The following is a 22,314-nucleotide window of genomic DNA, read 5'->3' on the forward strand; positions in this document are numbered from 1 at the left end:
ACATGACATCTCTTATTACATAATGTGATATGTGCGTAAAAATAAGAAAAGATGGCTAGAATTGATTAATTGATTTATATTAGTTGGAGACATATTACCATCTATAAGAGGGCGAGCCGGCACACTTTCCTTTAAATAAAGTTTATGGTGTAAGGAGACTTGTTGATATGATATGATACATTGATGGGTAGGGAGTGATGACTTCTTATATGAAAGTCACATAACATATGATATCTAATATGAGACTGATTCCTGGCAACATAATTGATCTGATTGATATTGATTTAGTTTGGTATGAAGGGTCTACATGACTTGATATAAGAAAAATATCTCAGATAGTCAAATGTCATGTCTTGCTTATATATGCATATGGCATGAGCATACATGATAAATTGCATAAGTCACATGATATAATATGATATGAACATGATACATGATATAACTAATATAAGTATATGATAAGCACTACAAAAATGATATAAGAAAATAAGATACACATGACATGCATGATATACATGATATATTCCATTTATACTTGACATGCATTGATAATGTATGACTTATATATAATAGATGTAACACTTACATGATATGATAGATACACTGATATAAATGACATGACATATAGATAGGAATAAAGTTTAAATTATGAATATTTATAAATTTAAGATAGACATGTTGCATTGTAATTGACATGAATATAAGAATAATAGAACATGTTGATCTTTTATATGGTTGCTTATAATTGACTTCCAAGTTACATTGCTTATATTGATTCTCATTGTTTACATGAATTGATATTATGCATATTGATGGTTACTTTTTTTTTTTCATTTTTTTTTTCATATTTGCTTATTTATAACTTTAAAAACGATTTTCATATCAGGCCTCAACACATATTTTAAGCATTTGTCTTTTTAAATTATAAATTTATTTTCTTTTGATATGTTATCATTTTTTAAATACTTATTAATTTACAAAATTATAGATGGTCACATCAACGCATCAATATGTCAAATCAAAGATAAAATAAAATAAAATTTTTTATTTCAAATGAAAATGTTATATTTGCCATTCAGCTTTTATATGAGACAATTCACAATCGGCGTTTCAATAGATAAAAGAGTTAGAAAAAACTAAAGAGATTGAACAATGACTTCTTAGCAACATTGGCCAACCAATTTCTTACCTGTTCAACCTGATTTTTAAAATCATGCTTTTTAAAGAGACAATATATGAAACTTCGAAAATAATTAAGTATAAGTATGTATAGAAGAGTGGGCAATAAATAGATAATGTAGTTAAACCATCAATATGAAGGCATATATTGATTGGAATATAAAAATTTCTATTATTTTGGGAATCCATAAAAATAATCCCAATATCTAATTGAGTTAGCTAACAAGAGAACATATTTTTATGAACATTGTTGGACACAAGAACATGATGATATATTACTGGTCTTTCACATAGATTAGTTGTCAACAAGCAGGGACATGAGAGGGAAGGATTTCATAGTAGGTTTTGGTTATAAAGAATTTATTAAAATGATAACTCATTTAGTTTTTTTTAGTCCAAAATGGCAGATAGTTACCCTAAATGTGAGTGGAGGCCTAAGAGTGAAATGAATTCAAGAGGGGATCATGACTTAAATTAATGAGAGTTAGTGGTGGAAGCTTTAGTCCAAACATGCATCATAAGCAAGAGGTGGCGACTCGGGTTCGCAAGGGTGAGAGTTGACAAACAGGGATGGAATTGACAGTCATTAGGTGATGCCATAGGATAGGAGAAAGGGAGACACAAAGAACAAGATTGCCATAATGTTGATTCAAAATTATGCTAATTATGTTATTCAAATTTCTAAGGGATTATTGATGAATATTTATCTGTTATAAAATAAGTAAATCTTCAATGAAATCTATGCCAAAAATGTTAACATATAGATAAATTAATTATTGCAAATTCATTAGTATTATAAACCAATAAATTTTTGGTGGCCAATTATATTGATAGCTCTTCCATCAAAAATTTTTGATAGAGTTTTTCTACTAATGTATATATTTAATTGTTCTATGGTTAACTATCAATATATGAATATGAAGAATATGCCAGTAGGCTAGCTTTGAAAATTGGTCCCTTGAAGGGTGATCTCAAGAGTACAAATATAGAAGACCAAATGAAGAATCAAAGCTTCAAGGTAATCTAATTTATTGTGCTCTAAATAGATTTCAATCTAAAATCATTGAGTAGATTTATCATAAATCTCAAGGATAATGAATACATAATTAAAATTAAATTTTAATTATATTTTTTATCATTTTAGATTTCACTATAATATTTTGAGATTTTTTTTATTTATTGTAATTCATTGATACTTATTATTTACATAAATTATAATATTTAATAATCTTATAAAAAATTTTATTTCATCTTAAAGTTGATTACTAATATTATTATAAATTTTATATGAGCTTACGTATCACATTTAAATCATTAAATTTATTAATTACATTGCTTAATTATGTAAATTAATAATAATTACCTTGTATTTTTGTTGACTAAAAAAAGAGAAAAAAAAAAAAGAATTGAAAGAAAAAAAAAGAACTCAAATGAAGAGATGCATCTCTTCGTTAGTTTGATTCAGCCCCACCGCCAGCAACTGCATCGTCAAAATTTGCATCTCTTCGACACAATAACTGCCTTCAACAACTCATTAATAAAAGGAGAAATAAACAAAAAAAAAATAGAGAGGGAGAAGAATGTTTTTTTCCACTATTTGATACATACAACCCAACCATGTACAAAAACTCAGAAATCTCTAAACAACTGTACAAGCTCTCTCAAACTCTCAAATTCCCTGTCCCTTGTACAAATTGATCTCAAACTCTTAAACTCTCCAACAACACAAATTGAAACTCTGTACACACTCAAACTAAACTCTTCAGCAAGTTCTCCAAGGTCCCTCTTGTACAAGTTCTTGCAACTATCTTTGGACTCTATCCTCTATAACTACGAGCCCTGACTACTGCAACCACTAGCTACGAACACCTGCAAACAAACAAATGAAAAGTCTATACATCATAAGTAAATTGAATGAATGCTGATAAATTCAAGCTACTGCAGGTAGAATAGACTACTAGAAAAAACGAAAAGCTAAGTACGAAAAAAAACTAGTAGAGCAAAAGTACAAGCAAACAGGCAGAGCTGTGGACTACTATAGTAGGAAAAAGACTACTAGCACAAAATAACTAAAGCACAAACTAAGTGTCAACTCAACAAACATACAATCAAAATCCCTGGACAGCCTTGTTTATAAGAACTTAATTGTAAGACCCACTACCCGCCAACTTTCGTAGGAAAGAAGTAAGCCCGATCTTAGGGGAAAGTTTTTAGGTAAATTTGACCTAACTCCTAACCTCTAATTAAAATCAGTGGCCACTTCTAATAGAAGTTGTAAGTCCGATTTCTGAGGGAAGTGTTTAGGTGATGACACAAATCTAAACCCCTCACTCGGGCAGCCTAGCCTATAGTGCTTGGTTGTAAGACCCACAATTTGGGCCACTTAGCTTACAAGGCTAGGTCATAAGACCCTTTATTAGGCAACTTCTAAGGAAGTCATAACCCCTACCCAAATCAAATCACACGGGCAACTCCTAATTGGAGCCGTAGCCCCAAACTAAATAAATTAACGGGTAACTCCTAATTGGAGTTGTAAGCCCCAAACTAAATAAATTAATGGACAACTTCTAAGGAAGCCATAAGCCTTGTCCCAAACTGAATCAAATAAAAATTCAAACATGTGGGCACTTAGTCTAAAGGATTAAGTTGTAAGACCCGTTTTTCAGGCAACTTTTTAAGGGAAGCCATACGTCCTACCCAAATAATTGAAAACTTTGGGCATCCTAGCTTATAGGGTTAGGTTGTAAGACCCACCAAAGGGTCACTTTTAAGTGAAGTCGTAAGTCCCATGTGTTAGGAATTCTTTTAAAACAAAGTATAACAATCCTAACGCTCCTACAAATAACCAAGCAACTTCTAAGGAAGCCATTGAATCTTCCAACCAACCTTCTAATTAAAATTTATGGGCATCCTAGTCTATAGGAATAGGTTGTAAGACCCGCTATCGGGCAACTCCTAATTAGAGTCGTAAGCCCCGAATTAAATAAATTAACCTGCAACTCCTAATTGGAGTCATAAGCCCCAAACTAAATAAATTAACGAGCAACTTTTAAGAAAGTTATAAGCCCCAACCCAAATCAAATCAAACTAAAATTCAAACTTATGGGCATCTTAGTCTAAAATGATTAAGTTGTAAACCCACTTTTAATGCTACTTCCTAAGGGAAGTCATAAGTCCTACCCAAATAATTAAAATCTCTGGGCAACCTCACTATAGAGTTAGGTTGTAAGATCAATCATTGGGCTACTCATAAATAGAGTAATTAGCCTCAACTTCAAATTCAAATCTCCCAGTTACTTTCTACGAAAGTCATAAGTCCCAACCTAAACCTAAATTCCTGGGTTACTTCTAACTGAAGTCATAAATCCCAAACTAAATAAATCTCTGGGTATTCTAATAGATTTAAATCCCAAAACACCTAACAAAAATTAAAACCTACATTTAAACGCTTCAGTCTACTCAGGATCCCTGAGAGGATGCAACTCATGGCTGCTAATCAGATTCCCTGGATACTACGGTCAATGATTATTAGTGTTGGTAGACTGAATTCTACGGTATACCCGGGACGACGGAACCATGGGATCTTGATCGAGTTTACATCCATCTTCCCACCATTGAGACTAAATTATCTAAAATATATTCATCTTTAATCGAGAGTTCTCTCTTACGTGTTTAGAGGGATAATTAACTATGAGTACTTGCTCTCATAGGAAGTAAGGACCCCAGATCTTTAAACCCTGACATTACCCTCAGGGGAAATCTGATTAACTACAATCTGACTTAAGAGAAATGGAATCATATAGCTGCAAAGCATGATTCATGCATTCGTACCGTTTTTCTTGAGCCAACAATTTTTTATTTTTAATAGATCTATTTTTTTTTCAACTTGAAATTATAGTTCCGTACTAAGCTATCTATTTTTCCAATAAAAAATAATTAAAAACAAAGTTCCTCTCCCTAACTTATTATCTTGGTTTCTTCTTAAAAAAAAAAAAAAGAAAAAAAAAAACTGTTCATCGACTTTGTTAAGCTTTGACGTTGACTTAGAAGAACGCGGTTGCAGCCCCCTCCGCTATCACTTGCCCTGAAACTATGCTAGAATTGAAGAATTGAATCCCTTTCCAATTTTAGGGTTAATTGCAGAGAAAGTCAATTTCATTAATATTTCAATTTTAGAGTTAATTTAATTAAGATAAGGTTGGTACTCGATGAATTAAGATCAGTTGTCTCTTGCAGCTTATTTTAGACTTTGTTTGCGTTTATTTTTTAGATCGTAATCATAATTTTTATTTGGTCGTTATTTTTTCGCTGCTTTCTATAACAGCTTTTAAAAAAGTTATTTTCTCAACAATAGTTTTGTGTATCTACAAATACACAGTAAATATGCAGCAAATCCGAACGATCCTCTGCGTTCGGAGTCCGTATGGAATAATTTCTTCCTTTATAATGTTGCAGTCATCCCAAATGAATTTTTAACTTAATGATTGAGAGCTAAAGCTTCCAAAAGATTTTAGATTTGAGACTTACTTATACAATGTGCATGAATTTCCGATTTGTTTCTCTCAAGGTTCTACAAAGAAAAAGCTTTGATGTAGATCTAATGAGCTTCCCAAATAAAAAACGAACTAGAATTTGCTTGCCAAGTCCTCCAAGTCAGCAGTCAAAGTCTGCATGTATTCGGCTAATAAAGTTCACAATACACACTCAAATAAATAAATAATTAAAATTTATATTACATAAATGTCAAAATAAATTCAGCTATTAATTTTCTAATAGTCAGCAAGCAAGCAAGCAAGCAACATTCCAGCTTCAAAATTCCAACTTTGCAACTCTCCTTAGCCCACTTGCACATCTAATACTTGACTTTTGCATTGCCAAACTCAGTCCTTCAATATAAATTTTAAACCAACAGTTTTGTAAGTGATTGAACCAATATCTCTCCACAGTTGCAATGGCAAGGCAAAGACCAGAAGAGGAGGAGATTACTGCAGGCTCTGAGCCACCTCCAACAAGTTACTTTGATGCTCCACAGTATTCTCCTCCTCGGCCACCTCCGGCCGCTTCAGCCACCTACATTAATGGCCCTCCGCCGCCAGCCAGAGGCACGCCGGTGAACTTTGCTCCGGTGAGTCCTATGCCGGCATATGATTCCAAGCCACCTGGTTCAAATATTGGGATGCCTTGGTCATCGGGGATGTTTGACTGTGGCCTCAACCAGACTAATGGTAATTCTATTAGAGATTGTACACTTTGTTTTTTATTTTAATTATTTTGATGCTTAGAGGATTCGTTTGGGATGACTTTCTTGTTGTTTCTTAAAGCAGTTTTTTAATATAAAATTTTAAATTTTTTACTAAGAAGTTGTTTTAAGAAGCAACAAAAAACCGACCCAAACGAAGTCTTAATCTAATGAGCTTTAGAGTTGATTTCTGTGAGTATTCTTGTTACAGCTATTATGACTGCTTTCTTCCCCTGCGTTACTTTCGGGCAGATTGCAGAGATTTTGGATGAGGGAGAGACAAGTAAGCCTTGTGTTTTTAATTTTCTCTGCCTTCAATGTCTCTATTATACATACTTGTTTAATTATTATATAAGAATCATCAACCATCTTCTTAGTAGGAGAAATTATTCTGTGCAGAGACCGGAAACAGAACGTCATCCAGAGACCAACCAGAACACGCCACATAAGCGATACTGAGCCAGTACCGAGCCACAATACCGAGCAAGGGGTGACGTGATACATTCTGGTTGGTCTCCGAATAACGTTTGGAGTCCACACAGAATAATTAATTGGAACGATTCTAATTGATCCCCGAATGACGTTGGGCGTCCGCACAGACTAAAATAGTATCACTTGCTCTTTATCAATGAAAACGTTATATGCACACAAGGTGTTTGTGAATAATTCTCTATTGAGATTTTATCGGAATGCTTTTCTTGATTGTTGCTTCATACCAAATCTATAATTCAATCATCATTACCGTTTCATTTGGGATAGCTTTCTTAATGCTTTCAAGACAAAATAACTTATAATATTTTTGTAGGTTGCACACTGGGGAGTTTTATGTACATTCTGATGGTGCCAGCCCTGCTCACCTGCTGGATCATAGGTTCAAACTACAGGAAGAAGATGAGGAAGAAATATAACATAGTGGAGGCGCCATCGGAGGACTGGACAGTCCATCTTTTCTGCTCTTGTTGTGCACTTTGTCAGGAGTACAGGGAGCTGCAGCATAGAGGAATTGATCCCTCTCTAGGTATCAAATCCTGCAACTAATCTTCTTTCTTTCCTCAGCAGTTATGGCTGAAAATAGCTTGTACTCACTGATGGTTTTGTACAGGATGGATGGGTTACCAGGCGCAGAAACAATGGAGGACGAGTACTGTGCCTCCCATGAACCAGTTTATGAGCGAGTAGAAGGAAATTTGGATTTGGATTATAGATTGTGGGGTGTGTTTATTTGTTTTTTTGCAGATTTGTTGTGTGATTTGAAGTGTTGGTCTATGTATAATGTACTCGATTCTTTCTTCAGTTGCACGTAGAAGCATGACTGGTTAGGAGTGTCAAAGTCGGATTTCAGGTCGGGTTCAGATCAAATCCGAATCTAACCCGACCTGTTTAATGTAATAAATTGAGTGATTGTTTCAGTTGTGAGAAAGTTAATGCATATAAGAAACTCAATTTTTTGAAAAGAGTGCGGATACAGATTTCATGATAAGTTGAAAATTGCAGCCTTAGGGTTCGTTTTGGACGACTTTTTTATTGATTTCTAAAACAGAGTTTTAATACAAAATTAAAAAAATTTGTACTAAAACTCCGTTTTAGAAAGCAATAAAAAAATCGTCCCAAACGAAGCCTTAGACTGCTTTATTTTGGGACGATTTTTTTACTATTTTATGAAGTAATATTTTAGAAGGAATTTTTATAGTTTAAAAAAAAATTGTATTAAAAGATTACTTCAAAAAGTATTAAGAAGGCCATCCCAAAATGAAGTCTTAATGATGATACCCTCCCCTTTATTAAGAAAAGTTTGAGACAGCCAAAACTATAATAATTAATTAATTTAGAAAATTTTTAAAGGTATATTTTAAAGTATAAATTTAAAATAACATGATAAAAAATTCATTTAAATTTAAAATAATGTGATATATAAGTATGTTATCTAAATGATATATATATTAAGTAGTGGATTCTTCCCTAATAATAATAATAAGGAAAACGATATGTTGATCCAAACAAAAAAAATCAAGTTTTGTTGGCGACCAAATCCTCAAACTAGAGTCTAACACCAAAGAAGAATGATAAGAAGTGCTTGAAGATTTCAAGTAAACCTTATTCAATCTTTGAAAAAAAAGCTAGAATTTTCCTCCAGACTCCAATAAAAATCAGAGAACAACAATTATATTGCAACTATACGGTTGACCCTCAATTCGAGAGAATGATCTATCTCTCCTAATCCCTAAACATCACTAGAGCCCAATACGCCAAGAATCAAAAACACCAAAACAACCACAAATTATCAGACAACCCTAACCCTAGTTTTAGATTGCGCGGAGAATGATTCATCCACTTCTTTGCATGAATGACTTTGAACATCTTGACGACGTGCATTGACTATTCGACCATGATTTATTGAAGGGAGGGTCGACCCCCACGATATTGGAAATAATTCCTTAAATTGCGTAAGGCTATCGATGATGTGGATATTCACTAGAGTACAAATACAATAAAATATACAAAAAGGGCTATTATGTCAATGCATACTAACATTACAATATAATATCTTTTGAAGGAGGACATACATTTAATCTTGCCAGTGAAATCCAAAATCTCAGAAGATCCACCCCCTTCAACATGAGCTGCATCAGCAAGCCTATAAAAGAACACATAATTGACATGGAGTTATTACATGGTCCAAGTAGGAGCATGAGAACATTACTCTTAGCAATGAAGCATTAATGGCAAAGGACATAGTATTTCTATGGAGTACTTACCCCTATAAGGAATAAAACAAGCTACCATGAATATAATTAAGAGCAAAGCCCTAAATGCAATAGATGGCGAAAGTTGTTATAAACTGAGATATTTATAGCCAAAACTAACATCTTAAACATCATATTGTTTTCCATATAAATATAGCCATTGTAACATGACTCATGAGTGAAATAAGATTCCAAATATAAGCAAAGATAATACAAGCCTGTGAGGTTTTAAGAGGTTTTTTTAGTGTGGTAGTTTATACCTGGGGGGTGATGGCCGACGATGAAAAGAAGAGTTTGGGCCAAGGGGAAGCACAATTTTTTTGGCTCTCTTGAAAGAAAGGGTGAGGTAGGAGTGAAGATTGGCAGGTAGGTTGTCGAAGTGTCGTTGGCAGCATAGGGATTTGATCAGCGGTGGCTTAAGGTGGTGGTGACATCGCTGGCTAGGCAGTGCTAGGAAGGAATTTTTATTAGATCAGGTAACCTGACGTAGCTCTACGTGCGGTAGCCAATAAACAGGCGCCACATGTTCTCACTATTTACCGCGCGGCCCGACAATCCGATCCGGAACAAACCCGGGAGTTTGCATATTGCTCAGTATTGCTAGGTATTGGTCGATTTTGCTCGACAAAAACAAAAATATCATTCTGTGAAGACCAATACCTAGCAATACCCAGCAATACCAAGCAATACCGAGTTCTTTTAGGTATTACTTGGTATTGATCTTCACAGAGCGGTATTTCTCATTATTGTCAAGCAATACCGAGCAAATACCGCACAATAAGCGAACATAGTAATCCTGAATTCTGGTCCGAGTCGGGTCGTCGGGCCGCGCGGTAAAGAGTAAGAGCACGTGGCGACATATTATTGGGTACTGGACATAGAGCTACATCAGGTTACCTGACCTAATAAAAATTCGCTAGGAAGAAAGTGTTGCACCATTATTAAGGTGCGTCAGATAAGAGAAGGGGGTGATACGCCCACAACTTGGGCTGCGTGAAAGAGATGCAATAATGAGGTTGAGAGTGACTGAGGTGGTTGGAGACTATAATGCACCGACACGGACATGACACGACACGACACGGGACACAGCATTTTTTAAAAATATAAGACACGGGTGCGGCGTGGACATGACATAATAATTTTTAATATAATATATAAAAATTAAGATGACATTATATTAAAAATAACAAGCAATAATAAATAAATTTTATGATAACCTAAAGATGTTTAGTACAAAATGTCTAGTACAACCACAAAAATATAAGCAAAAAATAATTTAGTACAACTGAAGGTCCAACTACTCAATAAAAGGAATGATAGAATTTGATTCAGAGGTTGATTTTTAGCCTTCAATATCATCATCATTGAATATCATTACTTCCAACTCTGGTTCATCTAGAGAAATATTTGCAACCTCCAATAATTTCATATCATCAAGGCACTCGAACCTATCTCCAGCAACATCCCACATCTTATTATCACATGTCATATAAAGTGGGGTTTTCCTTGATAGAAGACGAATATTTATATTCATCCTAAATCATAATGGATATTCTCTATTTGAACTACTATCCTTCAACATAAAAATTATAATTGATATGAAGTGAAATCAAAATATCTCAATAATAATACAACATGAATACAACAATATACCAGTCTGTTGGTGGTCCAAGGGGGCGCTGCCCCCTGGCGAAAGAGTAATTTTGAAGTTCTGCTTGTTTTTAAAGTTCGTATGTTATTTGTATGAAAAGATATCGAGCGGTACAGAGCATGTACTGAGCGGTACCGAACATGTATTGAGCGGTACCGTGCATGTACCTAGCGGTACCGAGCTTGTATTTAGCGGTACCAAGCATGTACTGAGCGATACTGAGCATGTACATTAGCTTTTTTTGGTAAGTTTCAAAAAACAACAATTAATATTTCGGGCTTCGATGTTATTTATCAATCACCAGAAGAGGAGATGAAAATACATTCACTACCAAAAAGAAATTAAAATGAGAATATTCGATGATTGGGTATTAAGTGTGGACGTTGATTTGGTGTTGTGGATAGGAAATAAGAAATTTAGTTTAAATCCCACAAAATACAAGAAATTATATTTAAAAAAAATCATAAAATATTTAAGATACGCGTATCCGACATGCGTGTCCAATTTGCATTTAATATTTTTTAATCGGACACATTTTCGGCGTGTCCGACACGTGTTGGAGGAGTGTCGGACGAGTGTTGTGTCGGACACGATGTGGGACACTGCATGCCTCTTTGAGGAGAAGTGTCGGTGCATCATAGGTTGGAGAAGAGATTGACGAAGAGAGGAGAGAGTAGATCGACGGTTGGATGTGCAAAGGAATCGAGAGGATGCAGGGCCTAGTGCGGTGTTCTAGGGGAGATTGAGTGCAAGGTTGTGTGAATAGCTAGAGCGAGAGTGAGATTTTTTGTGATTTTTTTTAATTTCACTAGATGACGGAACTAGTGAGGAACCTTCATATGCGGCGAGATGATTGGACACGCCGAGATTTACGGTTTTTTTTTTGGACATTTATGTCAATTAAGTCAAACTGACATACACATCACATATACAAGACAAACCCAAGATCTCTTGGTTGGTCCCAACCAACAGAACAAGGTGAGCTGCGTCACGGTTATATGGATACGTGGATTTCTTTATTTGCGGCATTTAGAATTTTGTTTTCTCATTGAATTTTGATTTGATTATTTTTAATAAAATAATAATAAATTAAATTGTTACAAAAGTTCCTTTTTGGTAGTTTCACACAAGTTCTCATCGATTGTACATCATGCAATTCGTGTCATCACATCATACAAACAAATTTTATGTTTCTTCTTTGTGTGATGACCAAAATAATACGGGTATCCATTTCAGGTATTTTGATGTTCAAAATGTGTGGAGCAAACTATTTTGTGGGCGAATAATGTTCGACTTTTGCGTAATGTCACATCAATAATTTTCATTGTGACTGACCAAAGTGCATGCAAATGGTCCTTTTTTAGTACATTTAACTTATGGACGCGTCGGCCCAATCCATTTTGTGAACTGGCAATGTTTAAGTTGTTTTAGTTATGTTTGAGACGCTATATCTCATCAGTCAGTCAATGTTCTCACCCCGATTGCTCCAATCGGTCATCAAGCATATATGAGGGCCAACATTGATTGGATTGATCAGGGAAATAATCCCCTGGTGTTTTTGTTTTAATCAGTTGATTTCAACAGGATGATATCCTTCAATTTAACTCTCCTATTGTAGCCTCTAATGCCATTCTTGATTGTTGTGATGTGGAGGATGGTGTGATGCTTGTTCTAATTAATGCTTTAGATTGGGTTGACCAAAGCTTGTAGATCTTGTAGATAAAGTATTTATGTGTCTACTTTCCCCCTTCTCCTTTATCTCGCCTTAATTTCATTGCATATATTTTTATAAAATCTTGGTCTCTTGCATTTTACTTTACATGTTATGATGTATTTTTTTTTTAACTGCCATTTCAGGTAAGTTTTGCATTGGCTAATACAATATTGTTATAAAAAACCCTCATTTTTAACAATAACATCTTTAGAATGAAGTAAATTCTTAATATCTTTTAAGTTGATTATATATCATCATATAACAAGATGTCATGAAAAGGTATATTAAGGAGGAAAATAGCATAACAAAATTTGATGAATATCACATCAATATTCATTAAATGCTTCACGATGAAATTAAATTGATAGGAAATACTTGATTCACAAGCAAACCTAACCAAAATAAAGTAACACAACATGAAAACTGCTGTGGACAGCAGTAAAACAGCCAAAACAGTGGAGAATTTAGAGGAAAAATGTAGGAAAAACTCAAAACACACTTGGATTCCACTAGACGATGAATAAAATAGCAAGATACAAGAGATCCTCAATTAGAGAGGAGGATTGTCTCTCCCAAATCTCTAGACAAGATTGTTTAGAGCCCAAGCCTCCAAGAAACCATAATTCCAATCAATCAAAACATAATCTCTCCCTAATCCCCTAATGTACTTTAATACAAAAGCTTTCCTAATCTAATTTCCCTCCCAAAGCATTAGCCTCCTCTCTCTCTTAATTTGAAAATCAAATAATGGGTGGGACCCATTCATTCATGCGGCCCAGAGAAGGAAGAGACGGACTGTGTCCGCCTCTTATACACCCGCTAGACCAGCCAGCGGGTTTTCTGAGCTGGTTCGGACAGAACCGGCATAACAATACCGCCCTCCCAAAGAATCATCTTGTCATCAAGGTGAAAATCCGGAAACTGCTATTTCGCCCTCTCATATGGCTCCCATGTTATCTCGTAGTCAGGAAGGTTCTTCCACTGGATCAACACTTCCTTAGTTCCATCTTCTTTCTCGCGAACCCCCATCAGTTCTAAGGGTTCCAGAACCACCTCTAGATCCTCGGTAAGTGTCACCGGTAGCTCGGGGTTGGCTGTGTAGTCCCCAATGGCCCTTCTCAACTATGAGACATGAAAAATCGGGTGGATGGTCGCCACTGATGGTAACTTTAGTCGATATGCTACTTCCCCAAATTTCTCCAATACTTCATAAGGCCCAAAATACCTTGGAGCAAGCTTTTCATTTCTCCTGTTGGCGACTGTCTTCTGTCTATAAGGTCGGAGCTTCAAAAATACCGTCTCCCCCACTTCAAACTGGATGTCCTTCCTATGCCCATCCGCTTGTTTCTTCATAATTTTCTGAGCTCTCAGTAAATGCCTCTTCAACTCCACTAGCACTCGATCCCTCTCCTCGAAGTACTCCTCCACTGACGAAACTAGAGTACTGCTACTCCCAAAGTGCACCAACTAGAGTACTGCTACTCCCAAAGTGCACCAAGTGAGGGAGGTCCCTTCCATACAACACCTTGAATGGAGTCATCTGTACAGCTGAGTGAAAAGAGGTGTTGTACCAATACTCTGCCCAAGGTAGCCACTTGGCCCAAAGCTTGGGTGTCTCCGACACAAAACATCTCAAATAGGTCTCCACGCTCCTATTGACCACCTCCGTTTAGCCATCTGTTTGTGGGTGGTAAGCGGAGCTCCTCTTCAAAATTGTCCCCTATAATCTGAACAATTCTCTCCAAAAACGACCGAGGAAAACCTTATCTCTGTCTGACACGACCACTTCTGGTACGCCATGCAATCTGACCACCTCTCTAATGAAAGTTTAAGCCACTATCACCGCGGTGTAAGGATATCGAAGAGGAATGAAATGAGCATATTTGCTCAATCTATCCACTACCACCAATATTACAGTGAATCCCTCAGAATGGGGCAACCCATAAATAAAGTCCATATATACCTCCTCCCAGACTCGACCTGGTAAAGCCAAGGGCTACAATAACCCCCCGGGTGACATAGCTAGGTACTTATTCCTTTGGCAGACTTCGCATCTGGATACCATCTCTTCCACATCCTTGTGCATCCCTCTCCAGTACAGTTCTGCTGCCAGTCTCATGTAGGTCTTTAACACTCTTGAATGTCCTCCCACTGCAGTCCCATGGAACACTTGAAGCAACTGTGGAATGTGACTTGATGTTCTAGGTAACACAAATCTCCCCTGGTACAACAATCTCTCCCCCTCCAATGAGTATCCTGGATGGTTGCCCTCTCCCTTTAGTAAGTCAGTCCTGATCCTGCCTAGTTCTTCATCCCTAACACTCTCCTCCCTGATGGCCTCCCAATCTAGCATCATTGGGACTGATACAGCCACTGTCTGCAACTCCCCCATGCATCGAGACAGGGTATCTGCCGCTTTGTTCTCCACCCTCGGCCTGTACTAAATCTCAAAATCATACCCCCAGCAGTTTAGATAGCCACCTTTGATGCTCTTCTGTTACCATTCGTTGTTCCAACAAGTATTTCAAGCTCCGTTGGTCGGTCCTAACTATGAAATGTCTTCTGAGTAAGTAGGGGCGCCACTTTTGGATGGCCAACACAATTGCCATCAATTCCCTCTCATAGACAGATTTCAGTCGGACTCTTGCCATCAGCACCTGACTGAAGTAAGCAATGGGCCTATGATTCTGCATCAACACTGCTCCCAAACCATACCCCGATGCATCTGTTTCTACTACGAAGACCTGAGTTAAATCCGGTAAAGATAAGACCGGTACTGTGGTCATGGCTTTCTTTAACTTCTCAAATGCTGCCGTGGCGGCTTCCCCCATAAAAACTCGTCTTTCTTCAACTGCTCAGTGAGTGGCCATGTTATAGTACTGTATCCCTTCAGAAACCTTCGGTAGTATCCTGTCAGCCCTAGGAATCCCCTCAATTCTTTATATTTTTAGGCAGTGGCCACGTTAACATGGCTTTAATCTTAGACTGATCTGCGGCTACCCCCTCTTTAGATACCACGTGCCTCAAGTACTCCACACTGGCTTGTGCGAAGCAGCACTTCTTCAGGTTAGCCCTCAACTAGTGCTCCTGGAGAATCTCTAACACCTGCTTCAAATGCCCCCAATGCTCCTCCTCTATCCTTCTATACACTAGGATGTCATCAAAGAACACCAAAACAAATCGCCTGAGGTACGGTTTGAAGACCGTATTCATGAGTGCATGGAACGTGATTGGGGCATTGGTGAGGCCAAAGGGCATAACTAGGCACTCATAGTGTCCCTCATGAGTTCTAAAGGCGGTCTTGGGTACATCCTCCTTCATTCGAATATAATGATATCTTGATTTCAAGTCAATCTTATTTGCTCTATGCCGGCACCAATTTCAGCCGTTGAAATTTGTTAAAAACAGCCCACAATTGGTCCCAAGACTTGCTCTGATACCAATTTGATAGGAAATACTTGTATACACAAGCAAAACTAATCAAAATAAAGTACCACAACAAGAAAACTGCTGTCCACAGCAGTAAAACAGCCAAAAAAGTGGAGAATTTAGAGGAAAACTGTAGGAAAAACTCAAAACACACTTAGATTCCACTAGACGAATAAAATAGCAAGATACAGGAGATCCTCAATTAGAGAGGAGGATCGTCTCTCCCAATCACTAGACAAGACTGTCTAGAGTCCAAGCCTCCAAGAAACCCTAATTTCAATCAATCAAAACATAACCTCTCCCTAACTCATGCACTTTAATACAAAAGCTTTCCTAATCTAATTTCCCTCCCAAAGCATTAGCCTCCTCTCTCTCTTAATTTGAAAATCAAATAATGGGTGGGACCCATTCATTCATGCAGCCTAGAGAAGGAAGAGGCGGACTGTGTCCGCCTCATATACACCCGCTGGACCGACCAGCGGGTTTTCTGAGCCAGTTCGGACAGAACCAGCGTAACATAAATTCATTAAGATATTATTTAATCCATATACCTTCTTACATGTAAATTAAGCAGTCTTATGAAAAAAATTACCTGAGAGATTTTTTTAAAGTACAGAGAAACCAACTTGACAATATCATCTTTAAAAAGAAGTCAATTCTTAGCATCTTCTCAGTTCGTTTCATCCCATCATACAACTAGATTACATGAAAATCTTATAAAAATTTAATAAAGAGTATGATAATAACAAAGCTTGATCTTCATCATCAACTACTAGATCAATGTTCCTCAAATCCCTCAAAATGGAATCAAACTACTTAATATGTGATTTAACTTTCTTGCATGTTTTGATTAAGTTTATTGGAGAAATTACTCCATGTATACTTGTAGGAATCGTAGAATGTTCTTGATTTAAATCTAAATTAAACTTAATTTTATCTCAGTAAATTTTCAAACCTGATATTTTCCACAAAAAATATGACAAATTGATATTATCCTAACAATATCAAATTTTACAAGTGTGTATATCCTAAAAATTTATTGACTCAATTCTAACAAATTATAAGGATAAGGATGATTACACAAGTAACTAGCATTTATTTTGTTTAGCTTCATTTTCAAATGACCTGCAACTTAATCTTGTCAAGCACGAATATGATCGAATAAGAAAAAGGTCGGAGTATTAATTACAAAATTTTGATATAAAATAAAAATAGCCGCAAATTCTTTAAATCTCTATGGCAACATGCATGGAGAATTCTATATCATGCAAAATTATAAAAAATGAGCACAATGCCACGTATAAATGCTAAAGATAATGTATCCATTTGAACAAAAAGCTTTGTCTAACGGAAAAAGCTCTGGCAATTAAATTAAAAATACCTTTACTGTGTTGGTAGCAAAGAGATCTCAATTTCTTGAAGTGACCTTCCCTTAGTTTCCACCACATTCCTCCTAACAAAAGCAGCTGCTATCAAGCAGAAGGACGCAAAAATGGTGTACAAAACCTTGGCTCCAAGTAATTCCAACAACCGCAAAAATAACAAGCCGACAAAGAAATTGACCACCTGAAATTACCATCACAATGAACAATATACTCATCTTTCAAACTAAAAAAAAGGATAGAACATTTCAATTTCTATATGAACCCCTACTTTCAGAATATTCACTGTTCATCTGTAATTCAGCCCAGCCAGAAGCTATTTAAGCCACCATTATAAATCTAGAGGTGACAGAAACAAGATTACAACTGCAATATCCTTGCTAATTTCCGGAAGTGAAAGCTAAGGATGTATTTAACTTACCCAGTGCACAGACATGCATACAGCCATAGCCTTCTCTCTGATTTTGTTAGGAAATATCTCAGGCAAAAGTAGACCGGGGACTGGACCGGCTCCTAGTGCAAATGTAAAGACAAATCTGCAAGGAATAATTAATAACTAGATAGCTCTTCCAACAAAAATCTTAGCACCTATAGTACTGCTAGAAAATAAAGAGCGTCTGTAAAATAGATTCATTGATGCTGATGTTTCTTTCATATTTCAATGACATCCTAAAGGCTAGGTTTGTTTCCAGAACCATCTGTCAAAGCAAAACTAAATGTTTGGAAGATTGTAATATAAAATTTGCTCCAAATTTTGATGAGATCGCAACTAAATGAAGTTGATTGTTGAAGATAGAAGGCAATAGAGAATCAAAAAATAAAGGCTAATATCATATGGTAAACTCAAGATAGAATTTCGGAAAAATTAGGAGGCGTTCTCTTTACCAAGTTTACAAAAATTATCGTAAGTTCAGATTGCTTTTTTCTTTCCGCTTACATTCAAATTTTGCAAACTTAATGCAATTTTTTGGCAGTTGGCTTTTTTATTTTTTATGTCCAACTCATTCAATGCCCAATCTGGAAGTGTTTCTGCAAGGCCCTTGTGGTGTGTGAGGTGTCAAGTTACAATCTGTGTCCTGATTTTGATAAAAATTTCAGCAATGCTCCCACGCCAAAACCCGTGAAGGGATAGCAAGAAGCTAGCCAGGCCAATCAACTACACCAAAAAGGTGTTTATGGGCGATGAACAAAACACCATGACTAAATGCACCTCCAACATCAAGGCTTGTATTAGCAACGTGTGAAGCACCTAGGCGTAAGCTCCTCAGCACAACACACCAAGAAAGGAATGTGGGTAGCACTGCAAGACTTAGCTCTGAGGGAAGGTATAGTGCATGCTCTCATGAGCCAACAATCGGGAAAGATATGCATGGATAGATTCAAGCAATGCTTTGTCGAAAGCTTAGGGACCTTCTATATTATTTTAATCATGACATCCCCTCAATTGTTATTCATGGACTTGAAGGGAGGGGTGAAAGCTTCATCATATAATGTTGGACTAATGAGGAGGTGCTCTACTGCAGGTATAGGAAGACGTTCCATGAATAGGCAAAAAATAAAATAGGCATGCATAACATCTATAAAAACATTTTAATCGACACTTACATTTGCTGTCCAGAAAATTCTGCATGCATTTAGTAAGCAATACGTGTTGGTTTTGCATTATATTTGCTGCCCTCTTAGTATTAACTCGTCTAGTTGTCTAGGAATCACTTTGCACTTTGTTTAGTGGCTGTCCACATTGTTTCCTGCAACATATAGTGTGCTGTAGGTTCACCGTTTAGGTGCCTAAGTGCTGTCATTCACTTCCCCACTTCAGCATTTGCATTTAGGACCATCTATGGAGATCACACAATCATAATTTCATTGCACAATAAAACACTTCATTGGAGACAGGAGCATTTAGCTGTGCATTGATTTGTCAATCCATAAATACTCCCATGTGTGTTTATGTGAACCACCTTACAAGATTGTAGATTAAGTCAACCGAACTAAGCCAAGGTACTCTGATATCAAAATTATGGAACTTCTCTAGAGGTGAACAATATCCCCACTGAAGTATGCCAATAGAAGATTCCTAGGAAAGAGTACTTGATGACAACCAGATGTAATCATCAATTGTTAGCAACTTGGACCTGGTCATTCACGCTGCATTCTTCCATGTTTAATTTTTTTCTAAATCATAAGTTAATATTGTATATGTTAGATTCTCAAAATAGCGGAATGTATGCTGAAGACACAATCTTAAAGGTAAAGCCACATAACCATCTAAATCTGTCAATCTCATATAAAAGTATCAAGTCAACAATTTAGATCATGAATAGAGGAGTTAAATATGTCGTATGGTACTCACAGTAACATGCCACCAACAGATAGATACAGCGTACCAGAACCTAGAATTTGATAGGTTGCTGCAGAAGCCTGTAGGGCCATTGCGACTGCCTGAACCATTAGAGTTGTTGATATTATTCATAGAGACAACCAACAAAATATTAATGAAAATTCCTTAATGTGAGTAGATTACCATGCCAACAAAGCTCCCAAAAAGTAGCACCTTTCTTCCCAGCTTATCCATCAAAAGCATTGCAATTATTGAACCTTCAAACAAGATGCAGAGAGAAGTATGTCACAACTTTTTCAAAATCAATGACCACAAAAACATAAATTTTCAGTTTACCTGACAAATTTACCAGCCCTATGCATATGTTGGCGATGTTTGAAGGCACCTTGGCCCTTTTAAAGACAACAGAAGAGAAATAGAATACAGCATTTATTCCAGATAATTGTTGTAAAGCAAATAGTGTTGATCCAATAAAAACAACTGTAGCAAAGGACAAAGTCACTTGCAATGAACTGAAATTCTAAGAAGACAAAATTTAACAAGATGCACATAGTGCCAAAATGAAAGATTTATGCATGATTTGTATACCCCTGAAATGTCGGCCATAAAGTAACTCTGAAAACTTCACGCCATCCGCATCATCCCCTCTATCTGAACGTATCAACTCAGATATTGCTGATTTCACATGGGAAACTCCAAGAAGCCTTTCAAATTCAACTTCCGCCTCACCAATTCTAGCATGCTGCATCAGACAAGAACATAAATTTGGCAAATTATCTTTTTAAGATTTACGATTTCAAGAAAACCATGAATTTGTTTATGTTAACTAGCAAAAACCTCCTTTCTCCAGATAGAACCAAAAACTCACCACGAACCAAATAAAACCAAATTACATACAGATAAGGAGAAAAGTCTAGTTGATGCAACAGGGCCATCAAGCTTGAACTGAATGAGAGATCAGCAGAAATAACTTGATCTAACGTCAACTACGAAACTGAGACTTTTGTCGTTTTGTCTTTAGGTTTGCTAAAGGAGAGATAACCAATATACAAACAACAAATCATAAAATGTAAAAATTAATAGGGGGTATAAAGAAGGGCTCTTCCCCTACCCTAAATACAACCAAATCTTACCATAACAAAATCCCCAAATCCCTAATTACAAACCAACAATTCATATTCCTAATTTTGCATAAATGCAAGAACTACAAAAAGAGTACACATAAAGAGATCTTAGCTTATAAACCATGTAATCGACCTCTTGAAAGTACAAATAGCAAGTAGGGATAAAAAGGATAGCCAACTTGTCGTGATCAATATGATATTTAGCTTCAATCTGTCAACCTCCCTAGATAGAAGGGAAAAAAAGATTCATTTGATGAAATAAGTAGATTTATTGGTGCATAAAATACGAAGAGAGAGTTGGTTTAAACTTTAACCCAAGCCAAAACAAAGACCCTATTACTTTTACCTCCTATGCAACGTCATATTCTAGTAACTAGAAGATGATCTCCCTTTACCAACAACCTAGAAAAAAACAAGGCCCACCAAAAGGATCATTAACTACTCTCATTTTAATCACACAATACAATTTCAGTACTGACCACCCCACTGCAATCCCTCTACAATAACCTCCATCACAAATGACAAGCAGTTAAATAAGACTATTGCTCCTCACAGGCCTCTCTGCTACCGCTGTTATTCTATGGATGAGAACATATATAGCACCCTTCACCTGGTAGAAACCTAGAACTAAAAAAAAAACTACAACATGAAATGATAGCATAAAAATACTTAGCAATTGAGCAAGTTATATAACATGGTTCAAAATTGGGAAATGGTAAAATGATAGCAAATGAGATTACAACATACATTATATGATTGGTGATTTCAGCGCCCATCAAGAGCCTTATTATAACAATTGAACAGTAATCCCAATGCGCTTGGATTTCATCAATCAGTAAATTATGATAAGCTTTTGGAGTCATATGTCCAATTATCATGATTGGCAATGTTTCCATAAATGAATAGACCTCAACAACAACTCTTTTTGTAAGCCACCCGTAACTTCATCAAGTCACTTTGTCAATGTTCATCATAGACCCAAGGCAACAATTCCAATAATAGTAAAGCAAAGGTGTGTCATCATGTTTCATGTTGTGCTGAAGACCAATTGCCATTTCCATTTCAACAACATCCATCATCATCAATGTGCTCCCCTTCAAGGATGTTTGGACCCAACAAGCTTTATTGTGAATGGAGCATGACTCCCTTATCGGTCTTTGTTGAAGGAGGATGAAGGGCGGTTTAAAATGGCCAACTAAGACGAAACAATTCACAGGAAGTTCCTTGAGTTAAAGAAGGGTTGATGAGAGTTTTTAGAAAAGAATTCTATAAATGCAAGCTAGCCTTGCTAAGAAGACCTCAAGAATGTTGGAAAAAACAAATAAATAAATTGTAATAATAATAATAATAATAAAGTAAATAAAATAAAATTTGTATGCATGCACTTCGACCGTGGGATAAAGGCTTGCTTTGTTATTTTTATTGTTGTTGTTGTATGCACTCCGATGAATCATGAATTTTAAAATAATAGATCATTTGGTGAAACACAAATATGAACATCACAAGAAAGG

General features: G+C 36.2%; 2 protein-coding genes across 3 annotated transcripts in view; one reads left to right on the forward strand and one right to left on the reverse strand.

Annotated features, from left to right (window-relative positions):
• The first annotated feature begins 5,957 nt into the window (after positions 1–5,957).
• Positions 5,958–7,872, forward strand: LOC110091915 (protein PLANT CADMIUM RESISTANCE 8). Its single transcript, XM_020816220.2, has 4 exons — positions 5,958–6,404; positions 6,630–6,701; positions 7,224–7,436; positions 7,521–7,872. The coding sequence occupies exons 1-4, from the start codon at positions 6,131–6,133 to the stop codon at positions 7,595–7,597; spliced, it is 636 nt and encodes a 211-aa protein (XP_020671879.1). The 5' UTR covers positions 5,958–6,130; the 3' UTR covers positions 7,598–7,872.
• A 918-nt stretch (positions 7,873–8,790) lies between these two features.
• Positions 8,791–22,314, reverse strand: part of LOC110091918 (probable plastidic glucose transporter 2) — a 49,423-nt gene continuing 35,899 nt past the window's right edge. The window contains exons 13-19 of one of the 2 annotated variants that reach the window (XM_020816223.2): positions 20,268–20,421; positions 20,016–20,159; positions 19,863–19,936; positions 19,692–19,780; positions 17,760–17,874; positions 17,338–17,522; positions 8,791–9,053 (exon numbers count right to left, since the gene is read on the reverse strand). In XM_020816223.2, the coding sequence (XP_020671882.1) occupies positions 17,340–17,522; positions 17,760–17,874; positions 19,692–19,780; positions 19,863–19,936; positions 20,016–20,159; positions 20,268–20,421 (759 nt within the window). In that variant the 3' untranslated portion in view covers positions 8,791–9,053; positions 17,338–17,339. Of the gene's footprint in view, positions 9,054–17,337; positions 17,523–17,615; positions 17,678–17,759; positions 17,875–19,691; positions 19,781–19,862; positions 19,937–20,015; positions 20,160–20,267; positions 20,422–22,314 lie in introns of those variants that run through there. The other variant, XM_028699337.1, reaches the window with a different exon arrangement.

Source organism: Dendrobium catenatum, unplaced genomic scaffold (genome assembly GCF_001605985.2).
Source record: "Dendrobium catenatum unplaced genomic scaffold, ASM160598v2 fragScaff_scaffold_133, whole genome shotgun sequence".
In the NCBI taxonomy this organism is placed as follows: Eukaryota; Viridiplantae; Streptophyta; class Magnoliopsida; order Asparagales; family Orchidaceae; genus Dendrobium; species Dendrobium catenatum.